Source organism: Oncorhynchus tshawytscha, linkage group LG22 (genome assembly GCF_018296145.1).
Source record: "Oncorhynchus tshawytscha isolate Ot180627B linkage group LG22, Otsh_v2.0, whole genome shotgun sequence".
Lineage (NCBI taxonomy): Eukaryota > Metazoa > Chordata > Actinopteri > Salmoniformes > Salmonidae > Oncorhynchus > Oncorhynchus tshawytscha.
Genome location: NC_056450.1, coordinates 32,939,150 through 32,964,434, shown reverse-complemented (window position 1 = coordinate 32,964,434; position 25,285 = coordinate 32,939,150). Strand labels below are relative to the sequence as shown.

Here is a 25,285-nt window from a genome sequence, read left to right as displayed (position 1 = left end):
AGTAGATCAGTATTGATGATAGATTGACAGTATGGTTGAGGAGGCAGAGCCCACAGTGGATCAGTATTGGTGATAGATTGACAGTCTGGCTGAGGAGGCAGAGCCCACTGTGGATCAGTATTGGTGATAGATTGACAGTCCAGCTGAGGAGGCAGAGCCCACTGTGGATCAGCACATCCACTTTTATTTTGGTAAGGGATTAACCCAGGCAGAAATTGCATTATGTCTGTCAGTTATAAATGGCTTCCAGTTTTGGCTCCAATACAATCACATTTTAAAGACATGTAAACGTACGGTTGCACTACTATTTTGAATGGATTGGATGTGAAATGTTCAGTGCAAGAAAAGGTCTGTGGTCACAGACTACCTATGAAAGTTTACCAAAGATTACCAGACTACCAATAAATGTTTATTTTAATCTCTTTAATAATTTTAACAGGGAGGTTGGCCTGTCAATGACAGCAAAAACAGTCACAAACAACAATTAACAAGTAGTACAGAAAAACTAAACTGGTAAAACAGCTAAAGTGAATCACATGTTGAGGTTTCTAAATACTACAACATTTCATGAAGGCTGCAGTCTATTTGTCATTATAGTCACAAATGGTGGGCTAAATGGTGGGCTAAATGGTGGGCTAAATGCTGTTGTGCTGAAGGACAGCTCTGCCATTCATCCAGTTAGAAAAATGATCTCAGATCAGCGTTTCCCAAACTCGGTCCTGGGGACCCCAAGGTGTGCACGTTTTGGTTTTTGCCCTAACACTACACAGCTGATTCAAATAATCAAAGCTTGAATATGAGTTCATCATTTGAATAAGCTGTGTGATACTATGGCAAAAACCAAAAGGTGCACCCCTTGGAGTCCCCAGGACCGAGTTTGGGAAACGCTGGACTAGACACATACAGTTTGTTTGGAATTTGTAATTCCTCAGTTTGCCATTGTTTGCCTTTTATTGTTGGAGCTTTGATAAGAAGGCCCCTGTACACTAGCACATGGTTACTTAACAGATCTGCCTCTGGTGCACTGTGACACCGCTGCGAATCTATTGTCAATACGTCCACTCCTATGGGTGGCAGGTTCGGATCCCAGAGCTGACTAGGTGAAAATAAAATCTGCCAATGTGCCCTTGAGCAAGGTACTCAACCTTAATTGCTCCTGTAAGTCGCTCTGTATATTAGCATCTGCTAAATGACTTAAATGTATAGAGTTTATGTCGTGGGCTCGACAAAACAACTTTTCTTATGTCGTGATCATGGGAATCCTTTTTTTATTCATGTCCTCTCTGGACTTTCATACAGTAGTAGCCAATCTCCTCCAACTGTACACTAATTTCATTCTGACCTATTTGCCAACAACAATTCTTGTTTGTAGGTCAAATAATACATCAAATTGGACAAATGTTTCAAATGACATTTTAACAGTACCACTAAGCACTGTGAATACCAACTATTATCAAAACGTTTAGTATATTTTGATACTGGGTGGAGCCATAGCCATAGATAGTTTGATCGTTGCGGTTTCTGTAGATGCATCATGCATCAGAGTCAATGGGAGAAGTGCACAGATTTTCAGTAAGCATTTAGCCCTGACTGAACTACAGCAGAGACACATGGCTCCCTTGCACTGATCTATTTAAAACCTGTTAACACACACACACACACACACACACACACAAAAAACACACACTCACACAGAGAGACAAACAGCAACCAAACAGTATTAGGGACAGACACAGCAACGGCCATTGACAGAGACACAACTCCATTCTCCATTATGATACAATGCAACTGACATGACTCCAGTCCTGAAAGAGAAGCACCAAGCCCTGGAGAGGTTGTCCTGCAGACTGCTGGTACAGTAGCTCTGATCAGAGTAAACTAATGTGATGGTATTGCTTCTTAATCTAACTCTACCGCTACAGCTCAATGTCTGCCGTGTGGGCTGTACAAGGAGCATGTCTGCCCTGGTGTAGTGTTACACACACCGTTGTGTCTATTTCTGATGTCCCCACTCTCTCTCTCTCTCTCTCTCTCTCTCTCTCTCTCTCTCTCTCTCTCTCTCTCTCTCTCTCCCTCTCTCTCTCTCTCTCTCCCTCGCTCCCTCTCCCTCCCTCGCTCCCTCTCTCTCCCTCTCTCTCTCTCTCTAGGTTTAGCAGAGCCATCTTCACCCTCCAAGGTGAGAGATGGACCCCCAGGTGATGGTGCCTGGTCAGGCTGAACATGGACTTCTTCTGCTGGGGCAGCTGGAGAGGATGTGGGGGGCCAGGGAACTGACTGACGTGGTTCTCCTGGCCGAGGGCATTCCATTCCCCTGTCACCGGGTGGTGCTATCCGCCTTCAGCCCTTACTTCCAGGTAAGATAATTGTGCTTGTTTCAATGAACACCAAAATTAATTTTACCATGGTGTTTACCATACTTCTTTTATCCCTCCAGGCCATGTTTACCTGTGGTCTGAGGGAGACCCGTGGAGGTGAGGTGCCTCTCAGGGACACTCCTGCCCAGAGCTTGGAGCTGCTCCTGGGGTACATGTACCGCGCCCAGCTGCCTCTCTCCCACGACAACACTCAGGGAGTGGCCGCTGCTGCCTTCCTGCTGCACATAGACGGGGCATTCAGGTGGGTTCAGGTGGCTACTGTTAGCCATGACACGACTAATACAATCACTACATTATGGTCACTATTACAGGTTGTGTCAGAGGTACATGTTGGACAGCATGGATACTTCCAACTGTGTAGGACTGTACCACTGGGCCAGAGACCTGGGGGCCGCTGACCTGGCAGACCTCGCCCTGAGATACTTGTGTCGTCACTTTGCCCAGGTAGGACCATATCATTCAGTATAATCTGAGTATAATTCTTCCCAACTGCCACAGTCATGTCAATTTCCTCTTCTCACCACAAGAGAGCAGTAGTTCCCTGCATCTGTCTACAGGCAGAATTAAACAGAGCGGTCTGACATATAAACATTTATTAAATGTATTACCTACTCTCGCTCACAACGTCATCTCTTTGTATCACCTCTCTTCTCTTTCTCTCTCTCTCTCTCGCCCCTCCTCCCCTCTCCTTTCAGGTGTGTCAGGAAGAGGAGGTGTTGGAGTTGGACGCCCAGAGTCTGGGGGGTCTGCTGGGTTCAGACGACCTGAATGTGACCCAGGAGGAGAGCGTTCTGGAACTGGTGCTGCGCTGGGTGGAGAAGCGCAGGGGAGATGAGCAGAGTGAGGCCCAGGCCGTGGAGCTCCTCAGGCGGGTACGACTTGAGCTGATAGATCCCAACTTCCTCAGGAGAGCCAGGAGGAGAAACCCGGTGAGGATGGAAAGAGAAAGAGGAGGATGGAGAGAAGGAGATTTTAAAGCTATGTCCACCCTACTAATTGTAAGTGTATGGTTGCAGGTATTGCTCCGGGATGCGGAATGCTTCGGGATGATCGACGCGGCTCTTCAGACTTCTTATCTCTCTGTGGCGGCTGCCCCTCCTCGCCCCACCCTGCGTTACGGGATGGAGACCACAGACCTTCTCCTCTGCCTGGGGGGGACTGATGAAGGGGGCGTCCCAGCCCGCCGGGGGGGTCACGCTGACCTCAGCTTATGCTTCGCCCCCCAGGCCAGAAGGACGTACTACATCCCCTCTCCAGTGAAGGGGACAGGGACGATCACGGCAGGGGCGGTGACAAGGGACAACAGCATAGTGGTGGCTGTAGAAGAGGAGGACGAACACAGGACCAAGAGGCTGGGGATGTACAGGTGTGTGTGTGTGTGTGTGTGTGTGTGTGTGTGTGTGTGTGTGTGTGTGTGTGTGTGTGTGTGTGTGTGTGTGTGTGTGTGTGTGTATGTATAAAATACATACCTGTCCTCTGTTGTCTGCCCAGGTATGATCGGTCTTGTGAGGGCAGCTGGGAGGAGCTATGCTGGGTGGGGTACAGGGACATGTATGCCCTGGCGGCACTAGGTGATGCCCTCTACCTGCTGGGGGGACAGATGAAGGTCAGGAACCATTACATCATCACCAACAGTGTTGAGAGGTGGTCGCTGAGAAGGGGCGGGTCCTGGCTGAGCTTCGCTCCTCTGCCTCTCCCATTGGCCTGTCACTGTGTGGTCAGCCTCAAGGACCACCTTTACGTGCTGGGGGGCTGGACGCCACAGGTGAGCAGGGATGTCAGTCAAAAAACCACTCAATCAATCACATATAGGTTATGTGATGCTTTTTACAAATGCATTTGTTACAAAGTGCAACTTGGGAAAACTCTGATCCTCCTCCCTTCTCCCTTCCTCACCCCCATCCTCTCTCTCCACCCCTCCTTCATCCCCATTCCAGTCGGACCGTCCAGACGATGAGCCAGACAGGCTGAGTAGCCGTGTGTTCCAGTTTGACCCAGGCAAGGACCGGTGGATCGAGTGTGAGAACATGAGGTACTCACGCTACCGCTGTGGAGTCGCTACACTCAATGGAGAGATCTACATGCTAGGTTAGAGCACGTCTTTCAATGGAGAGATCTACATGCTAGGTTAGAGTACGTCTTTCAATGGAGAGATCTACATGCCAGGTTAGAGCACGTCTTTCAATGGAGAGATCTACATGCTAGGTTAGAGTACGTCTTTCAATGGAGAGATCTACATGCTAGGTTAGAGTACGTCTTTCAATGGAGAGATCTACATGCCAGGTTAGAGCACGTCTTTCAATGGAGAGATCTACATTCCAGGTTAGACCACGTCTTTCAATGGACAGATCTACATGCCAGGTTAGAGTACGTCTTTCAATGGAGAGATCTACATGCTAGGTTAGAGCACGTCTCTCAATGGAGAGATCTACATGCCAGGTTAGAGCACGTCTCTCAATGGAGAGATCTACATGCCAGGTTAGAGCACGTCCTTCAATGGAGAGATCTACATGCCAGGTTGGTTAGACCACGTCTTTCAATGGAGAGATCTACATGCCAGGTTGGTTAGAGCACGTCTTTCAATGGAGAGATCTACATGCTAGGTTAGAGTACGTCTTTCAATGGAGAGATCTACATGCTAGGTTAGAGCACGTCTCTCAATGGAGAGATCTACATGCCAGGTTAGAGCACGTCCTTCAATGGAGAGATCTACATGCCAGGTTGGTTAGACCACGTCTTTCAATGGAGAGATCTACATGCCAGGTTGGTTAGAGCACGTCTTTCAATGGAGAGATCTACATGCTAGGTTAGAGTAAGTCTTTCAATGGAGAGATCTACATGCTAGGCTAGAGCACGTCTTTCAATGGAGAGATCTACATGCTAGGTTAGAGTACGTCTTTCAATGGAGAGATCTACATGCTAGGTTAGAGCACGTCTTTCAATGGAGAGATCTACATGCCAGGTTAGAGTACCTCTTTCAATGGAGAGATCTACATGCTAGATTAGAGTAATTCTTTCAATGGAGAGATCTACATGCTAGGTTAGAGCACATCTTTCAATGGAGAGATCTACATGCTCTGATGTTTTCTGTCTTTATTTTTCTCACTTCATTCAGATGGAAGCATGAGGGTCAAAACAGTTGGAACATAATAGTGAACGGAACATTTTTTATTTAACTAGGCAAGTCAGTTAAGAACAAATTCTTATTTTACAGCATTGAAGGTCCCCAAGAACACAGTGGCCTCCATCATTCTTAAATGGAAGATGTTTGGAACCACCAAGACTCTTCCTATAGCTGGCCTCCCAGCCAAACTGAGCAATCAGGGGAGAAGGTCCTTGGTCAGGAAGGTGACCAAGAACCCGATGGTCACTCTGACAGAGCTCCAGAGTTCCTCTGTGGAGATGGGAGGACCTTCAAGAAGGACAACCATCTCTGCAGCACTCCACCAATCAGGCCTTTATGATAGAGTGGCCAGACGGAAGCCACTCCAAAGTAAAAGGCACATGACAGCCTGCTTGGAGTTTGCCAAAAGGCACCTAAAGACGATCAGACCATGAGAAACAAGATTCTCTGGTCTGATAAAAACCAATATTGAACTCTTTGTCCTGAATGCCAAGCGTCATGTCTGGAGTAAACCTGGCACCATCCCTACCGTGAAGCATGGTAGTGGCAGCATCATGCTGTGGGGATGTTTTTCAGCGTCAGGAACTGGGAGACTAGTCAGGATCGAGGCAAAGGTGAACGGAGCAAAGTACAGAGAGATCCTTGATGAAAACCTGCTCCAGAGCGCTCAGGACCTCAGACTGTGGAGAAAGGGGTTTACCTTCCAACTGGACAACAACCCTAAGCACACAGCCAAGACAACGCAGGAGTGGCTTTGGGACAAGTGTCTGAATGTCCTTGAGTGGCCCAGCCAGAGACCAGACTTGAACCCAATCAAACATCTCTGGAGACATGAAAATAGCTATACAGCAATGCTCCCTATCCAACCTGATAGAGCTTGAGAGGATCTGCAAAGAAGAATGGGAGAAACTCCCCAAATACAGGTGTGCCAAGCTTGCAGCTTCTTACCCAAGAAGAATCGATGCTGCAATCACTGCCAAAGGAGCTTCAACAAAGTACTGAGTAAAGGGTCAGAATACTTATGAAAATGTGATATTTCATATTTTTTATTTTTTTAAATAAATTAGCAAAAATGTCTAAAAACCTGTTTTTGCTTTGTCATTATCGGATATTGTGTATAGATTGTTGAGGGGGAAAAAACTATTTAATCCATTTTAGAATAAGGCTTTAACATTACAAAATGTGGAAAAAGTCAAGGGGTCACAGAATTTAGCAGTACGTTCAACCGGCCTCACAACCGCACACCACATGTACAGTGCCTTTGGAAAGTATTCAAAAACGACATTGAAGGCGGCTTACAGTAGAGAAATTAACATGAAATTATCTGGAAACAGCTCTGGTGGACATTCCTGCAGTCAGCATGCCAATTGCAAGATCCCTCAAAACTTGAGACATCTGTGGCATAATGTTGTGTGACAAAACTGCACATTTTTAGATTGGCCCTTTATTGTCCCCAGCACAACGTGCACCTGTGTAATGATCATGCTGTTTAATCAACTTCTTGATATGCCACACCTGTCAGGTGGATGTATTATCTCGGCAAAGGAGAAATGCTCACTAACTGGGATGTAAACAAATTTGTGGACAAAATTAGAGCGAATAAAGCTTTTTGTGCATATGGAAAATGTCTGGGACCTTGTCTCATGAAACATGGGACCAACACTTTACATGTTACGTTTATATTTATTCAGTGCATATGTATGTTCTCCAGGGGGTATAGGGTGTGAGGGGGAGGACCGTGGCCAATCTCGTCGCTGCCTGAGCTCAGTGGAGATCTACAACCCAGAAGAAGATACCTGGAGGTCAGGACCAACCCTCCCCACAGCTCTCCTCTCTTTACGAACCAATGCCTCCAACATTGGGGAGGTGGACGGCAAGCTGTACCTCTGTGGCTACTACAAGGGGGCAGGTGAGAACCAAACACATTTACACTGATCAATCAATAAATGAATCAATCAATTATCAATCCTATTTTGACAGGTCGCCATGAGATCATCACCAAGGAGATCTTAGAGCTGGATCCCAAGGACAACGTGTGGACGGTGGTGGAGCGTCGAGCAGCCATGCATGACAGCTACAGCGTCTGTCTGGTGGCCAACCTCAACCCCCGTGATCTCTCAACCCCGAGCTCTGACCATTGATGGACACAGGACAAAAATGGCCTACTCAGAGGAAGAGAAAACACAGAGACCATATTGCATAAAGAGGGACTCATGTTGCTCTAGGCCTACCCTATAACTTTGTTTCATCGTCAAGACATGATAGCCTAAAAGCTTATAAGTACTGTATGTGGTATCCCTCCGATGAAAGGATAAGGTATGGAAATCAATTGCTTTGTAAACTTACTCTGTAAGGACAGCCTGAGCTTTAGACCAGAGGTATTCAACTCTTACCCTATGAGGTCCGGAGCCTGCTGGTTTTCTGTTCTACCTGATAATTAGTTGGTGTCCCAGGTCTAAATCAGTCCATGAAATAATGCAGTAGAACTGGCAGTTGAGCTTGAGGGCTATAGACTACTAGCCTATCACACAGACACTGCATGATGTGATGCCTGTACTAACATCTGAACTCTGTGTTTCAATAAAATACAAATTAAGACATTCAGGCTTTCCAAATATTAAATGTTTGGTCTGTAGGCCTATTTATCTCCTTCCACAATACATATTCACAGTTTAACAATGTAATGGATCTTTAACTGATGTCCATCTCAAGCGTTTATTTTTCCGGGGAACGGAAAACAAACAAGTCTGATTGAACGGGTCATTCCTCGAGGACGTTGCTTACGTGCCAAGCATTCCTTCTCCTTCTCCTACTGTTCGGCATGGTCAGAAATAGGTCGGCGGAAAGCCCAAACGAGCCTAAATTAGTGTGACGCTGCATGTTGCTATGACAGCTGGCATCGGTATGGACTGGGGCGGATCCACCAACCCAATGGGACCATGTGGTTCTCACTGCTGATTTGTTGTGATTTGTTTTCAGATAGAGGAAAGAGAGAGAGCGAGTATGAACAGCAGCATAAGAACGGGAGGCGAGACAAATGGAACAGGGGTTTCCCTAATGAGCTGATGTCTGGGATTATTAACCGAATACCCCTTTGACATTTAATTTCCTCAAGCAGAGTGAATCATTGATAGTAGCCTGGTGTTTTGTTGCTTCATCTATCTGCTATGAAACTGGGCAATTTGAGGCTTCCTTTAGTTGTTTGTAGGGATAAAGAAATATAACAAATCCTGTGTCAGTTTATGAAATATTTCCGCTGCCAAGTAGGCAACTAGTTGCGACAGGTGCGCACTGAGCGAGACCAGGATGGGCAGGCGGGAAATTCGCAGAGACCACCGCAGCAGCGTGATGAGCACTGAAGACCGGTCAGAACGGAGGGAGAACATGCAGGACACGGCAGATACCGAAACCGGCGATGATGGCTCCGAGACCTCAAGTCTGGACAGCCGTCGTCTCCTCAGCGGGGACAAGCGCCGCAGCCACACCGGGGAAACTGGCTCTATGCCGGTGGAAGTGAAGAAGCACCAACATAAACACAATTTGAAACACCGCTACGAGGTAATGGAGACGCTGGGAAAAGGCACCTACGGGAAAGTGAAGAGGGCGATGGAGAGAACGACCAGGAAGACAGTAGGTGTTTTTGTTTGTTTTTCAATTAAATATGTCTCTGTCTATCTCGATCCTATACTGTCCTTCCTTTCCATGTGTTAGCCTTTTATGTCATATTATTACCTAAATGTTCACTTTACAGATATTAGACCAACTCATCATTGCAACCAAATGTTTCTGAATGTGTGCTGCCTTCTATGTTAGGGGTACCAAGGCAAAATATGCATCTGTTATTGACATTTTGTTTGTTACCTGTATCGTGCGTTTGCTATATCACAAAGGGACCCCAGATGATGTGTGTGTGTGCTCTTGCCCTTGGCTGTGCCTGGAAGTCTCAGGCAGCTGTCCTTCAGTTATGTTTTGGTTCTTATCAGAATGATGTATTGTGTGTGTTATTAATTATTCATGTGTGATAGAGGACAGGTGTTGTCATTGGTCTAATGAATAGATGCATACTTTGTGTGCCTGCGTGCCATCTGTAGTGGATTAGCTCATACCCGCTGCTATGCCAGGGATCAGGGGCCTTCTGAGGGCCTAGGCCACCTTCTCCTTATCTGACTCATTACCCTTGACCCCTCACACACTCTCACTGGCATGCACCCAGGCCCACACACAGACACGGTGGGCAGGCAGCCCAGCGGTTAAAAATCTGCAGTAACTGCCCTTCAGCGAGGTAGTTAACCCCACAACAACTACTCCCCAGACTTCGATGAAGACAGACATGTTGTTAAATGTGGAAGACACATTTTGGTTGAATGTATTCAGTTGTGCAACTGACTGGGTTTTCCCTTCCAAACACAGACCAAATGTAACAGACATAGTACCATTCTAGGTGTAATAATGAAGGATTGGTTATTCTAAAGGGGAAAAGAACCATATGACATGTGCATTATATGATTTGCAATATGGCTATTGGCTATCTATTAATGTATCTGAGAAAAATAATACATTATAAGAGAGAGAATTGTTTTGTTTTTTAATGGTTTTGTTGCTCGTAGTTCAGGGTTTAATCCTTCAGTCTACTGTGAGCTGAAGACAAAGAGATAGATACCCCTTTCTGATTTTTAGTAAACAAACATGTTATTATAGGGATAATCTGATGGGATATCAGATTAGGAGACTAGCCCAATCCTGTCACTGTCTGCTACTGTACTGTACACCCAGTCCCTCTTTCCTACATTTACTGGAGAGCGGGGGATAAAGAATAGAAGAGAGGGAGAGCGAGATGGTGGTAGAATTCCTTGAGCCAGTGGCCAGTGCATACTGAGAATTCCTTGAGACAAATTGACCATATTTTTAGAAACAGGATCGGGAGCTGTTGTCTGAGTGAAGAAGGACAGATGAAGAAGAGATGTGGTGGGGAGGGGGAAGATGTGGAGGGGGTCTATGGAAAAGGAGAGAAGGAAGGAATATAGAGGGCCGGGGCATTGACTCCAGATTAGGGTCAGAACATTTTGGCATCCTTACAGACGGCCTGCTAATGGAGACGAGTCTGGGAGAGGGAGAGAGTCTGAGAGGGAGAGTCTGGGAGGGGGAGAGGGGCTGGGGGGGGAGGGGGCTGGGAGGGGGAGGGGGCTGGGAGGGGGAGAGGCTGGGAGAGGGAGAGGGAGAGGGATGGAGGGAGAGAGGCTGGGAGAGGGAGAGGGATGGAGGGAGAGAGGCTGGGAGAGGGAGAGGGATGGAGGGAGAGAGGCTGGGAGGGATGGAGGGAGAGGCTGGGAGGGAGAGAGGCTGGGAGGGGAGAGTCTGAGAGGGAGAGAGGCTGGGAGGGGGAGGGAGAGAGGCTGGGAGGGGGAGGGGATGGAGGGAGAGAGAGAGGCTGGGAGGGGGATGGAGAGAGAGAGGCTGGGAGGGGGAGGGGGGATGGAGGGAGAGAGAGCTGGGAGGGGGATGGAGAGAGAGAGGCTGGGAGGGGGATGGAGGGAGAGAGGCTGGGAGGGAGAGACTCTGAGAGGGAGAGAGGCTGGGAGGGTGAGAGGGAGAGAGGCTGGGAGGGGGAGAGGGAGAGAGGCTGGGAGGGAGAGAGGGAGAGAGTCTGGAAGGGGATAGAGGGAGAGAGTCTGGGAGGGAGAGAGTCTGGGAGGGAGAGAGTCTGGGAGGGAGAGAGGCTGGGAGGGGGAGAGGGATGGATGGAGAGAGGCTGGGATGGGGAGAGGGATGGAGGGAGAGAGTCTGGGGTATGTCAGTACAGTAAGCTTTGTTGTAGGTCACTTTCACTGACTGAATGTGGGACTGAATGTGTGCAAACTGCATTATTGGACATATTATAGGAGGGCAGTTGAACTCCCTCTTATGTTAGATAAGGCTCTGCCACCCAGCAAGTACACTAATTCTATATTTGTACTACATATGTTTAGACTCATGACTCCATCTCTTTCTCTCTCTGTGTCCCACTGTCTCTCTAGCTCTCTCTCTCATACTCTTTCTATCTCTCATACTCTTTCTCTCGTTTCAGCACACACCCTAGTCATTGTCCTTTCAGGAATGCTGTGTGTTCCCGTAGGTGTCTAGAAGAGAGCAAAACCCAAAGTGTCCTTCCCTCCTTCTCTGTGCTCTGCTGGTCAGGTCTTAATGCCCCAGATGAAGGCAGGAGGGGGCAGTGGAATGCCAGGCTTTTCCCCAGGCAGGCCTGAAGTGACCCCCTGCTCTCAGTTCTCCTTCTGTTAACCCTGTGCCTCCCTCTTCCCCACTCCCTCCTGCTCTCAGTTCTCCTTCTGTTAACCCTGTGCCTCCCTCTTCCCCACTCCCTCCTGCTCTCAGTTCTCCTTCTGTTAACCCTGTGCCTCCCTCTTCCCCACTCCCTCCTGCTCTCAGTTCTCCTTCTGTTAACCCTGTGCCTCCCTCTTCCCCACTCCCTCCTGCTCTCAGTTCTCCTTCTGTTAACCCTGTGCCTCCCTCTTCCCCACTCCCTCCTGCTCTCAGTTCTCCTTCTGTTAACCCTGTGCCTCGCTCTCCCCCTCCCCCTCCCTCATGCTCTCCACTGCCCCCTCTCACACACCTTTTACCCCCTCAACCTCTAAGCCCTTTCACCAAATGCTAGCCCTCCCTCCTTTCCTCACATAGTCTCCACTACCCCCTTCTCCCCCACCATTTCAATTCAAGGGCTTTATTGTCATGGGAAACACATATTGACATTGCCAAAGCAAATGAAGTAGATAATAAACAAAAGTGAAATAAACAGTAAACGTTACACTCACAGAAGTTCCAAAATAATAAATTACTTTTGAAATGTCTTTACGTATATACTGTTGAAGTCGGAAGTTTACATACACCTTAGCCAAATACATTTAAACTCAGTTTTTCACAATTTCTGACATTTAATCCTAGTAAAAATTCCCTGTCTTAGGTCAGTTAGGATCACCACTTTATTTTAAGAATGTGAAATGGCAGAATAATAGTAGAGTTATTTATTTAAGCTTTTATTTCTTTCATCACATTCCCAGTGGGTCAGAAGTTTACATACACACAATTAGTGTTTGATAGCATTGCCTTTAAATTGTTTAAAGCCTTCCACAAGCTTCCCACAATAAGTTGGGTGAATTTTAGTCCATTCCTCCTGACAGAGCTGGTGTAACTGAGTCAGGTTTGTAGGCCTCCTTGCTTGCACACATACTTTTTCAGTTCTGCCCACAAAGTTTTTATAGGATTGAGGTCAGGGCTTTGTGATAGCCACTCCAATACCTTGACTTTGTTGTCCTTAAGTCATTTTGCCACAACTTTGGAAGTATGCTTGGGGTCATTGTCCATTTGGAAGACCCATTTGCGACCAAGCTTTAACTTCCTGACTGATGTCTTGAGATGTTGCTTCAATATATCCACATAATTTCCCCGCCTCATGATGCCATCCATTTTGTGAAGTGCACCAGTCCCTCCTGCAGCAAAGCACTTCTACAACATGATGCTGCCACCCCCGTGCTTCACGGTTGGGATGGTGTTCTATGGCTTGCAAGCCTCCCCCTTTTCCTCCAAATATAGCGATGGTCATTATGGCCAAACAGTTCTATTTTTGTTTCATCAGACCAGAGGACATTTCTCCAAAAAGTATGATCTTTGTCCCCATGTGCAGTTGCAAACCGTAGTCTGGCTTTTTTATGGCGGTTTTGGAGCAGTGGTTTCTTCCTTGCTGAGCGGTCTTTCAGGTTATGTCGATATAGGACTTGTTTTACTCTGGATATAGATACTTTTGTACCTGTTTCCTCCAGCATCTTCACATGGTCCTTTGCTGTTCTGGGATTGATTTGCACTTTACACACCACAGTACTTTGATCTCTAGGAGACAGAACGCGTCTCCTTCCTGAGCGGTATGATGGCTGCGTGGTCCCATGGTATTTATACTTTGATTTTCCCATGATGTCAAGCAAAGAGGCACTTAGTTTGAAAATAGGCCTTGAAATACATCCACAGGTACACCTCCAATTGACTCAAATGATGTCAATTAGCCTATCAGAAGCTTCTAAAGCCATAACATCATTTTCTGGAATTTTCCAACCTGTTTAAATGCACAGTCAACTTACTGTATGCAAACTTCTGACCCACTGGAATTGTGATTAAGTGAAATAATCTGTCTGTAAACAATTGTTGGAAACATTAGTTGTGTCATGCACAAAGTAGATGTCCTAACCAACTTGCCAAAACTATAGTTAGTTAACAAGACATTTGTGGAGTGATTGAAAAACGAGTTTTAATGACTCCAACCGAAGTGTATTTAAACTTCCGATTTCAACTGTATACAGTGTTGTAACGATGCGCAAATAGTTAAAGTTGTAAATAAATAAACATAAATATGGGTTGTATTTACAATGATGTTTGTTCTTCACTGCTTGCCCTTTTCTTGTGGCAACAGGTCACAAATCTTGCTGCCGTGATGGCACACTGGCATTTCACCCAGTAGATATGGGAGTTTATCAAAATTGGGTTAGTTTTTGAATTCTCTGTGTAATCTGAGGGAAATATGTCTCTCTAATATTGTCATACATTTCGCAGGAGGTTAGGAAGTGCAGCTCAGTTTCCACCTAATTTTGTGTGTAGTGTGCACAGCCTGTCTTCTCTTGAGTGCCAGGTCTGCCTACGGCGACCTTTCTCAATAGCAAGGCTATGCTCACTGAGTCTGTACATAGTCAAAGCTTTCCTTAAGTTTGGGTCAGTCACACTGGTCAGGTATTCTGCCATTGTACTCTCTGTTTAGGGCCAAGTAGCATTCTAGTTTACTCCATTTTTTTGTTAATTCTTTCCAATGTGTCAAGTCATTATCTTTTTGTTTTCTCCTGATTTGCTTGGGTCTAATTGTGTTGCTGTCCTGGGACTCTGTGGGGTCTGTTTGTGTTTGTGAACAGAGCCCCAGGAACAGCTTGCTTAGGGGACTCTTCTCCAGGTTCATCTCTCTGTAGGTGATGGCTTTGTTATGGAAGGTTTGGGAATCGCTTCCTTTTGATAATGAGCGGGTATTGGCCTAATTCTGCTCTTCATGCATTATTTGGTGTTTTACATTGTACATGGAGGATATTTTTGCAGAATTCTGCATGCAGTCTCAATTTGGTGTTTGTCCCATTTAGTGGATTCTTGGTTGGTGAGCGGACCCCAGACCTCACAAATTGTATAAGTCACATGTGCCGAATACAACCAGTGTAGACCTTACAGTGAAATGCTGAATACAACCAGTGTAGACCTTACAGTGAAATGCTGAATACAACCAGTGTAGACCTTACAGTGAAATGCTGAATACAACCAGTGTAGACCTTACAGTGAAATGCTGAATACAACCAGTGTAGACCTTACAGTGAAATGCTGAATACAACCAGTGTAGACCTTACAGTGAAATGCTTACTTACGAGCCCCTAACCAACAATGCAGTTTTTTTTAAATACGGAAAGAATAAGAAATAAAAGTAACAAGTAATTAAAGAGCAGCAGTAAAATAACCATAGCGAGACTATATACAGGGGGGTACCGCTACAGAGTCAAAGTGCAGGGGCACTGGTTAGTTGAGGTAATATGTACATATAAGTAGAGTTATTAAAGTGACTATGCATAGAGGATAACAACAGAGTAGCAGTGGTGTGGAGAGGGGGCAATGCAAATAGTCTGGGTAGCCATTTGATTAGATGATCAGGAGTCTTTTGGCTTGGGGGTAGAAGCTGTTTAGAAGCCTCTTGTACCTAGACTTGGCGCTCCGGTACCGTTTGTCATGCGATAGCAGAGAGAACAGTCCATGACTAGGGTGGCTGGAGTCTTTGGCAATATTTATGGTGTTCCTCTGACACCGCCTAGTATATAGATCCTGGATGTAAGGAAGCTTGGCCCCAGTGATGTACTGGGCTGTTCGCACTACCCTCTGTAGTGCCATGTGGTCGGAGGCCGAGCAGTTGCCATACCAGGCAGGGATGTAACCAGTCAGGATGTTCTTGATGGTGCAGCTGTAGAACCTTTTGAGGATCTGAAGACTCATGCCAAATCTTTTCAGTCTCCTGAGGGGGAATAGGTTTTGTCGTGCCCTCTTCACGACTGTCTTGATGTGCTTGGGTGTTGGTGATGTGGACACCAAGGAACTTGAAGCTCTCAACCTGCTCCACTACAGTGCCGTCGATGAGAATGGGGTGTGCTTGGTCCTCCTTTTCCTGTAGTCCACAATCATCTCCTTTTCCTGTAGTCCACAATCATCTCCTTTGATGAAGGGCAATGGATTCTATAACTGATTCAAGTATTTTTAGCCAGATCCTAATTGGTATGTCGAATTTGATGTTCCTTTTGATGGCATAGAAGGCCCTTCTTGCCTTGTCTCTGAGCTCTTTCACTTCTTTGTGGAAGTTACCTGTGACCTTAGGCCGAGGTATGTATAGTTTTTTGTTTGCTCTAGTACAGTGGTTCCCAAACTTTTTATAGTTCTGTACCCCTTCATACATTCAACCTTCAGCTGCGTATCAAATGTTGTTTTTTGCCATCATCGTACGCCTGCCACACATACATTACACGATACATTTATTAAACATAAGAATGAGTGTGAGTTTTTGTCACAACCTGGCTCATGGGAAGTGTCAAAGAGCTCTTATAGGACCAGGGCAATAATATTAACAATCATTTTGCTCTTTATTTAACCATCTTACATATAAAACCTTAGTTGTCCATCAAAAATTGTGAATAACTTACCACAGGTTAATGAGAAGGGTGTGCTTGAAAGGACGCACATAACTCTGCAATGTTGGGTTGTATTGGAGAGAGTCTCGGTCTTAAATCATTTTCCACACATAGTCTGTGCCTTTATTTAATTTTCATGCTAGTAAAGGCCGAGAATCCACTCTCACATAGGTACATGGTTGCAAAGGGCATCTGTGTCTTAACAGTGCGATTTGCCAAGGTAGGATACTCTGAGCACAGCCCAATCCAGAAATCTGGCAGTGGCTTCTGATTAAATTGGTAAATCCACGGTAAGTGGACTGAAGGCAGGGCATGAAAGGGATAACGAATCCAGTTACAGTGCCTTGCGAAAGTATTCGGCCCCCTTGAACTTTGCGAACTTTTGCCACATTTCAGGCTTCAAACATAAAGATATAAAACTGTATTTTTTTGTGAAGAATCAACAACAAGTGGGACACAATCATGAAGTGGAACGACATTTATTGGATATTTCAAACTTTTTTAACAAATCAAAAACTGAAAAATTGGGCGTGCAAAATTATTCAGCCCCTTTACTTTCAGTGCAGCAAACTCTCTCCAGAAGTTCAGTGAGGATCTCTGAATGATCCAATGTTGACCTAAATGACTAATGATGATAAATACAATCCACCTGTGTGTAATCAAGTCTCCGTATAAATGCACCTGCACTGTGATAGTCTCAGAGGTCCGTTAAAAGCGCAGAGAGCATCATGAAGAACAAGGAACACACCAGGCAGGTCCGAGATACTGTTGTGAAGAAGTTTAAAGCCGGATTTGAATACAAAAAGATTTCCCAAGCTTTAAACATCCCAAGGAGCACTGTGCAAGCGATAATATTGAAATGGAAGGAGTATCAGACCACTGCAAATCTACCAAGACCTGGCCGTCCCTCTAAACTTTCAGCTCATACAAGGAGAAGACTGATCAGAGATGCAGCCAAGAGGCCCATGATCACTCTGGATGAACTGCAGAGATCTACAGCTGAGGTGGGAGACTCTGTCCATAGGACAACAATCAGTCGTATATTGCACAAATCTGGCCTTTATGGAAGAGTGGCAAGAAGAAAGCCATTTCTTAAAGATATCCATAAAAAGTGTTGTTTAAAGTTTGCCACAAGCCACCTGGGAGACACACCAAACATGTGGAAGAAGGTGCTCTGGTCAGATGAAACCAAAATTGAACTTTTTGGCAACAATGCAAAACGTTATGTTTGGCGTAAAAGCAACACAGCTCATCACCCTGAACACACCATCCCCACTGTCAAACATGGTGGTGGCAGCATCATGGTTTGGGCCTGCTTTTCTTCAGCAGGGACAGGGAAGATGGTTAAAATTGATGGGAAGATAGATGGAGCCAAATACAGGACTATTCTGGAAGAAAACCTGATGGAGTCTGCAAAAGACCTGAGACTGGGACGGAGATTTGTCTTCCAACAAGACAATGATCCAAAACATAAAGCAAAATCTACAATGGAATGGTTCAAAAATAAACATATCCAGGTGTTAGAATGGCCAAGTCAAAGTCCAGACCTGAATCCAATCGAGAATCTGGAAAGAACTGAAAACTGCTATTCACAAATGCTCTCCATCCAACCTCACTGAGCTTGAGCTGTTTTGCAAGGAGGAATGGGAAAAGATTTCAGTCTCTCGATGTGCAAAACTGATAGAGACATACATAGATTTGTTAAAAAAGTTTGAAATATCCAATAAATGTCGTTCCACTTCATGATTGTGTCCTACTTGTTGTTGATTCTTCACAAAAAAATACAGTTTTATATCTCTGTTTGAAGCCTGAAAAGTGGCAAAAGGTTGCAAAGTTCAAGGGGGCCGAATACTTTCGCAAGGCACTGTATTTGTGTCATCTGTTTAGGGAAAGTACCTGCGTAATTGTGCACACAACTCACTCAGGTGCTTCGCTATATCACATTTGACATTGTCCGTAAGCTTGAGTTCATTTGCACACAAAAAATCATACTGATGGAAAGACCTCTGTGTTGTTATTGTTAATGCAGACAGAGAAGAGCTCCAACTTCTTAATCATAGCCTCAATTTTGTCCCACACATTGAATATAGTTGCAGAGAGTCCATGTATTCCTAGATTCAGATCATTCTGGTGATTTAAAAACATCACCCAGATAGGCCAGTCGTGTGAGAAACTCGTCATCTTGCAAGCAGTCAGACAAGTGAAAATGATGGTCAGTAAAGAACTTTAAGCTCGTCTCTCAATTCAAAAAAACGTGTCAATACTTTTCTCCTTGATAACCAGCGCACTTCTGTATGTTGTAAAAGCGTTACATGGTTGCTGCCCATATCATTGCATAGTGCTGAAAATACATGAGAGTTCAGGGGCCTTGCTTTAACAAAGTTAACCATTTTCACTGTAGTGTCCAAAATGTCTTTGAAGCTGTCAGGCTTTCCTTTGGCAGCAAGAGCCTCTCAGTGGATGCTGCAGTGTACCCAAGTGGCGTCGGGTGCAACTGCTGGCACACGCGTTACCGCTCCACTATGTCTCCCTGTCATGGCTTTTGCGCCATCAGTACAGATACCAACATGAGCAGCAGCTCCGTTTGGCTTCATACGGACCGTTAATGGAATTGGGGGATTGTCAGGAGGGATTTTGGGGAGATGACAGGGGGGGGTGGGGTCTGTTGGTTTGGTGGGTCCTGAGTTGTCTGTCCTGTTGAGGTTGTGGTTCACCACCCTCCTCTGCCCACTGCCCCCTTCCCCACCATCCTTCACCCCCCTCCTCTGCCCCTTCTCCCCCACTAGGTATGTATGGATGGAAAGGATGATTTACAAGTAAAAACAGAGTCATAATGCGTTCTTATAGCATGTTTTCCACACGCGAGCTGTCCAGAGCAAAAGAAGGGCCCATCAATCTACTCGCTGAGCTTATTTATTTTAGGAAAAGTGATTTACAAAAGTAAACGTTCAATAGTGAACACTAGCAATATCTGGACCCCTACAAATCAGCCGGGCTAGACAATCTGGACCCCTACAAATCAGCAGGGCTAGACAATCTGGACCCCTACAAATCAGCCGGGCTAGACAATCTGGACCCCTACAAATCAGCAGGGCTAGACAATCTGGACCCCTACAAATCAGCAGGGCTAGACAATCTGGACCCCTACAAATCAGCAGGGCTAGACAATCTGGACCCCTACAAATCAGCAGGGCTAGACAATCTGGACCCCTACAAATCAGCAGGGCTAGACAATCTGGACCCCTAAAATCAGCAGGGCTAGACAATCTGGACCCCTACAAATCAGCAGGGCTAGACAATCTGGACCCCTACAAATCAGCAGGGCTAGACAATCTGGACCCTCTCTTTCTAAAATTATCATCCAAAATTGTTGCAACCCCTATTACTAGCTTGTTCAACCTCTCTTTCGTATCGTCTGAGATCCTCAAAGATTGGAAAGCTGCCGCAGTCATCTCCCTCCTCAAAGGGGGAGACACTCTAGACCCAAACTGCTACAGACCTATATCTATCCTACCCTGCCTTTCTAAGGTCTTCGAAAGCCAAGTTAACAAACAGATCACCGACCATTTCAAATCCCACCGTACCTTCTCTGCTATGCAATCTGGTTTCCGAGCTGGTCATGGGTGCACCTCAGCCACGCTCAAGGTCCTAAACGATATAATAACCACCATCGATAAGAGACATTACTGTGCAGCTGTATTCATCGACCTGGCCAAGGCTTTCGACTCTGTCAATCACCACATTCTTATCGGCAGACTCAACAGCCTTGGTTTCTCAAATGATGGCCTCGCCTGGTTCACCAACTACTTTTCAGACAGAGTTCAGTGTGTCAAATCGGAGGGCCTGTTTTCCGGATCTCTGGCAGTCTCTATGGGGTTACCACAGGGTTCAATTCTCGGGCCGACTGTCTTCTCTGTATACATTCTCTCTACTATCGCATGGTAAGTGGTACCGGAGTGCCAAGTTTAGGACAAAAAGGCTTCTCAACAGTTTTTACTCCCAAGCCATAAGACTCCTGAACAGGTAATCAAATGGCTACCTGGACTATTTGCATTGTGTGCCCCCCCCACCCCAACCCCTCTTTTATGCTGCTGCTACTCTCTGTTTATCATATATGCATAGTCACTTTAACTATACATTCATGTACATACTACCTCAATTGGGCCGACCAACCAGTGCTCCCGCACATTGGCTTGGGTTATCTGCATTGTGTCCCGCCACCCGCCAAACCCTCTTTTTACCCTACTGCTACTCGCTGTTCATCATATATGCATAGTCACTTTAACCATATCTACATGTACATACTACCTCAATCAGCCTGACTAACCGGTGTCTGTATGTAGCCTCACTACTGTTATAGCCTCACTACTGTATATAGCCTGTCATTTTACTGTTTTATTTTTTTACCTACCTATTGTTCACCTAATACCTTTTTTGCACTATTGGTTGGAGGCTGTAAGTAAGCATTTCACTATAAGGTTGCATTCAGCGCACATGAAAAATAAACTTTGATTTGATCATTGATGTCGCTCTTGCTGCTTGTGATTCCCTGATCCACCTCCAAGCAGACGACACCATTCTGTATACTTCTGGCCCTTCTTTGGACACTGTGTTAACTAACCTCCAGACGAGCTTCAATGCCATATACAACTCTCCTTCCATGGCCTCCAACTGCTCTTACATGCAAGTAAAACTAAATGCATGCTCTTCAACCGATCACTGCCCGCCCATCCAGCATCACTCCTCTAGGCAGGGAGCCTAGTAGTTAGAGTGTTGGGCCAGTAACCGAAAGGTTGCTAGATCGAATCCCCAAGCTGACAACGTAAAAATCTGTTGTCCTACCAGTGGCAGTTAACCCACTGTTCCTAGGCTGTCATTGTAAATAAGAATTTGTTCTTAACTGACTTGCCTAGTTAAAACAAAGGTTACATTTAAAAAAAATACAACTTAGAATATGTGGACAACTACAAATACCTAGGTGTCTGGTTAGACTGTAAACCCTCCTTCCAGACTCACATCAAGCATCTCCAATCCAAAGTTAAATCTAGAATTGGCTTCCTATTTCGCAACGCTGCCAAACACACCCTCGTAAAACTGACTCCTACCGATCCTTGACTTCGGCGATGTAATTTACAAAATAGCCTCCAGCACTCTACTCAACAAATTGGATGCAGTCTATCACAGTGCCATCTGTTTTGTCACCAATGCCCCATATACTACCCACCACTGCGACCTGTATGCTCTCGTTGGCTGCCCTCGCTTCATATTCGTCGCCAAACCCACTGGCTCCAGGTCATCTATATGTCTTTGCTAGGTAAAGCCCCGCCTTATCTCAGCTCACTGGTCACCAAAGGAGCACCCACCCATAGCACGCACTCCAGCAGGTATATTTCTATTTCACTGGTCACCCCCAAACCCAATTCCAGCTTTGGCCACCTTTACTTCCAGTTCTCTGCTGCCAATGACTGGAACAAACTGCAAAAATCACTGAAGCTGGATACCCATATCTCCCAGCACCAGCTGTCAGAGCAGCTCACAGATCACTGCACCTGTACATAGCCCATCTGTAAATAGCCCATCGAACTACCTCATCCCCATACTGTTATTTATTTATTTTTGCTCCTTTGCAACCCAGTATCTCTAGTTGCACATTCATCTTCTGCACATCTATGTTTAATTGCTATATTGTAATTGTTTCGCCACTATGGCCTATTTATTGCCTTACCTCATTTTCACACACTGTATATAGACTTTTTCTATTGTATTATTGACTGTATGTTTGTTTATTCCATGTGTAACTCAGTGTTGTTGTTTTGTGATGCACTGCTTTATCTTGGCCAGGTCTCAGTTGTAAATGAGAACTTGTTCTCAACTAGCCTACGTGGTTAAATAAAGGGGAAATTTAAAAAATGATAGTCAGTACTGTCATGGACACTATGCATGAATATTCAGTAAATGTTTCTGTCATTTGAAAGTATCTAGTAGAACATCCATTTATTTTTTAAAGAATATTATCATTTTATTCTGTTTAAATTTCAACATACATTCAGACACAGCTGGACGTGTTGCGGTAATGAGAATTTCAGCAGAAAATGCAATACAATACTAAAATAATTAATTCCTTTTTTAAATAAAAAAATAAATAATTCTACCCCCTTTTTCTCCCCAATTTCGTGGTATCCAATTGTAAGTAATTACTATCTTGTCTCATCGCTACAACTCCCGTACAGGCTCGGGAGAGACGAAGGTTGAAAGCCATGCGTCCGAAACACAACCCAACCAAACCGCATTGCTTCTTAACACAGCGCGCCTCCAACCCGGAAGCCAGCCACACCAATGTGTTGGAGGAAACACCGTGTACCTGGTGACCTTGGTTAGCGTGCACTGCACCCGGCCCGCCACAGGAGTTGCTGGTGCGCGATGAGACAAGGATATCCCTACCAACCAAACCCTCCCTAACCCGGACGACACTAGGCCAATTGTGCGTCGCCCCACGGACCTCCTGGTCGCGGCCAGCTGTGACAGAGCCTGGGCGCAAACCCAGAGTCTCTGGTGGCACAGCTAGCGCTGCGATGCAGTGCCCTAGACCACTGCGCCACCCGGGAGGCCCAATAATTAATTCCTATGTTGAAATGACTCTTTGTGCAAGGTAGAGAACACTATCTTTATTATGATATTTTGTTATATTACTAAATGATGTTTTCTATTTAAAATCATTACTGCCATGGTATTTTAATGGTTTCATGAGAATGACCCACGCCGAGGAACTTAACTTTCCACCTTCTCCTCTACTGTCCCGTCGATGTGGATAGGGGGGGTACTCTCTCTGCTGTTTCCTGAAGTCCACGATCATCTCCTTTTGTTTTGTTGACGTTGAGTGAGAGGTTGTTTTCCTGACACCACACTCAGAGTGCCCTCTCGTCGTTGTTGGTAATCAAGCTCACTATTGTTGTGTTGTCTGTAAACTTGATAATTGAGTTGGCGGCGTGCATGGCCACGCAGTCATTGGTGAACAGGGAGTACAGGAGGGGGCTGAGCACGCACCCTTGTGGGGCCCCAGTGTTGAGGATCAGCGAAGTGGAGATATTGTTTCCTACCTTCACCACCTGGGGGTGGCCAGTCAGGAAGTCAAGGACCCAGTTGCGCAGAGCGGGGTTGAGACCCAGGGCCTCAAGCTTAATGATGAGCTTGGAGGGTACTATGGTGTTGATTGCTGAGCTGTAATCAATGAGCAGCATTCTTACGTAGGTATTCCTCTTGTCCAGATGGGATAGGGCATTGTGATGGTGATTGCATCGTCTGTGGACTTGTTGGGGCGGTATGCAAACTGAAGTAGGTCTAGGGTGGCAGGTAAGGTGGAGGTGACATGATCCTAGGGGGGCAACAGTGAGCGCTGTTACCTTCAAGTAGGTTTCGGTTTTGCTAAGGCATTGTGGATGGGGATGGCGGATGGGCATAAGCATATGCCTCTGATTTCAAAGGCTGATATTTTTGTTTTAATCCTATCCCAAACCGTAACCCTTACCTTAACCATTCGGATTTAATGTCTAACCTTAAGAATTTGGAGTTAATGCCTTATAGACTTTGAAATTTTAAATTTTAAATAACTTTGAAATTTGACGTTTGAGAAACATGGATGAACATCTAATGCTGATGTGAGACTGAGAGAGCTTGTAGAGTGGAGAGCCTCATTCGGGTCCAAATATGATAATTAGGGCCCTCACAGATTCCAGGCATTAAAATGGAATTCAACAACATTAAAAATGTATTGATCTTTGTAGGGAATCTACTAAAAGTACTGTGTGGCTAAGTTGGTGCTGCTTTAAAGCAGTATCCAAATTTATATTGGCAGCAACCATGTAATGCTTTTACAACATACAGAAGTGTGCTAGTTATCAAGGAGCAAAATAATTTAAACATGGTTTAGAATCGAGAGATGAGCTTAAAGTTTTCTTTACTGACCATAGTTTTCACTTGTCTGACTGCTTGCATGATGATGACTTTCTCACACGACTGGCCTATCTGGGGGATGTTTGTTCTCGCCTGAATGACCTGAATCTAGGATTACAGGGACTCTCCACAACTATATTAAATGTGCAGGACAAAATTGAGGCTATGATTTAAGAATTTGAAGCTCTTCTCTGTCTGCATTAACAAGGACAACACACAGGTCTTTCCATCATTGTATGATTTTTTTTGTGTGTAAATAAACTCAAGCTTACGGACAATGTCAAATGCGATATAGCGAAGCACCTGAGTGAGTTGGGTGTGCAATTATGCAGGTACTTTCCCGAAACGGATGACACAAACAACTGGATTCATTATCCCTAGAACGCCATCATCCCAGAGTCGCCTCTTCACTGAGGGTACTATTTAATGAAGCTGCCAGTTGAGGACTTGTAAGGCGTCTGTTTCTCAAACTAGACACTAATGTACTTGTCCTCTTGCTCAGTTATGCACCAGGGCTGCCCACTCCTCTTTCTATTCTGGTTAGAGCCAGTTTGCGCTGTTCTGTGAAGGGAGTAGTACACAGCGTTGTATGAGATCTTCATGTTTCTTGGCAATTTCTCACATGGAATAGCTTTAATTTCTCAGAACAAGAATAGACTGACGAATTTCGGAAGAAAGGTCTTTGTTTCTGGCCATTTTGGCCTGTAATCGAACCCACAAATGCTGATGCTCCAGATACTCAACCAGTCTAAAGAAGGCCAGTTTTATTGCTTCTTTAATTAGCACAACAGTTTTCAGCTGTGCTAACATAATTGCAAAAGGGTTTTCTAATGATCAATTAGTCTTTTAAAATGATAAACTTGGATTAGCTAACACAACGTGCCATTGGAACACAGGAGTGATGGTTGCTGATAATGGGCCTCTGAACGCCTATGTAGATATTCCATTAAAAATCTACCGTTTCCAGCTACAATAGTCATTTACAACATTAACAATGTCTACACTGCATTTCTGATCAATTTGATGTTATTTTCATGGACAAAAAAGGTGCTAAGTATTTCTAAGTGACCCCAAACTTTTGAACGGTAGTGTATGTG

The 25,285-nt window shown here is 45.3% G+C and overlaps 2 protein-coding genes across 2 annotated transcripts in view; both read left to right on the top strand.

Moving 5' to 3' along the window:
* Window positions 1-1,686: 1,686 nt before the first annotated feature.
* LOC112222326 (kelch repeat and BTB domain-containing protein 12) lies at window positions 1,687-8,099 on the top strand. The gene is made up of 10 exons (XM_042304088.1): window positions 1,687-1,853; window positions 2,148-2,354; window positions 2,435-2,616; window positions 2,687-2,819; window positions 3,071-3,304; window positions 3,392-3,741; window positions 3,867-4,140; window positions 4,313-4,463; window positions 7,211-7,408; window positions 7,480-8,099. The coding sequence occupies exons 2-10, from the start codon at window positions 2,184-2,186 to the stop codon at window positions 7,638-7,640; spliced, it is 1,854 nt and encodes a 617-aa protein (XP_042160022.1). The 5' UTR covers window positions 1,687-1,853; window positions 2,148-2,183; the 3' UTR covers window positions 7,641-8,099.
* Window positions 8,100-8,311: 212 nt separating this feature from the next.
* The window catches only part of LOC112222325 (NUAK family SNF1-like kinase 1), a 57,212-nt gene continuing 40,238 nt past the window's right edge, over window positions 8,312-25,285 (top strand). The window contains exon 1 of the mRNA XM_024385108.2: window positions 8,312-9,129. Within this exon, the coding sequence (XP_024240876.1) occupies window positions 8,806-9,129 (324 nt within the window). The 5' untranslated portion in view covers window positions 8,312-8,805. The remainder of the gene's footprint in view (window positions 9,130-25,285) is intronic.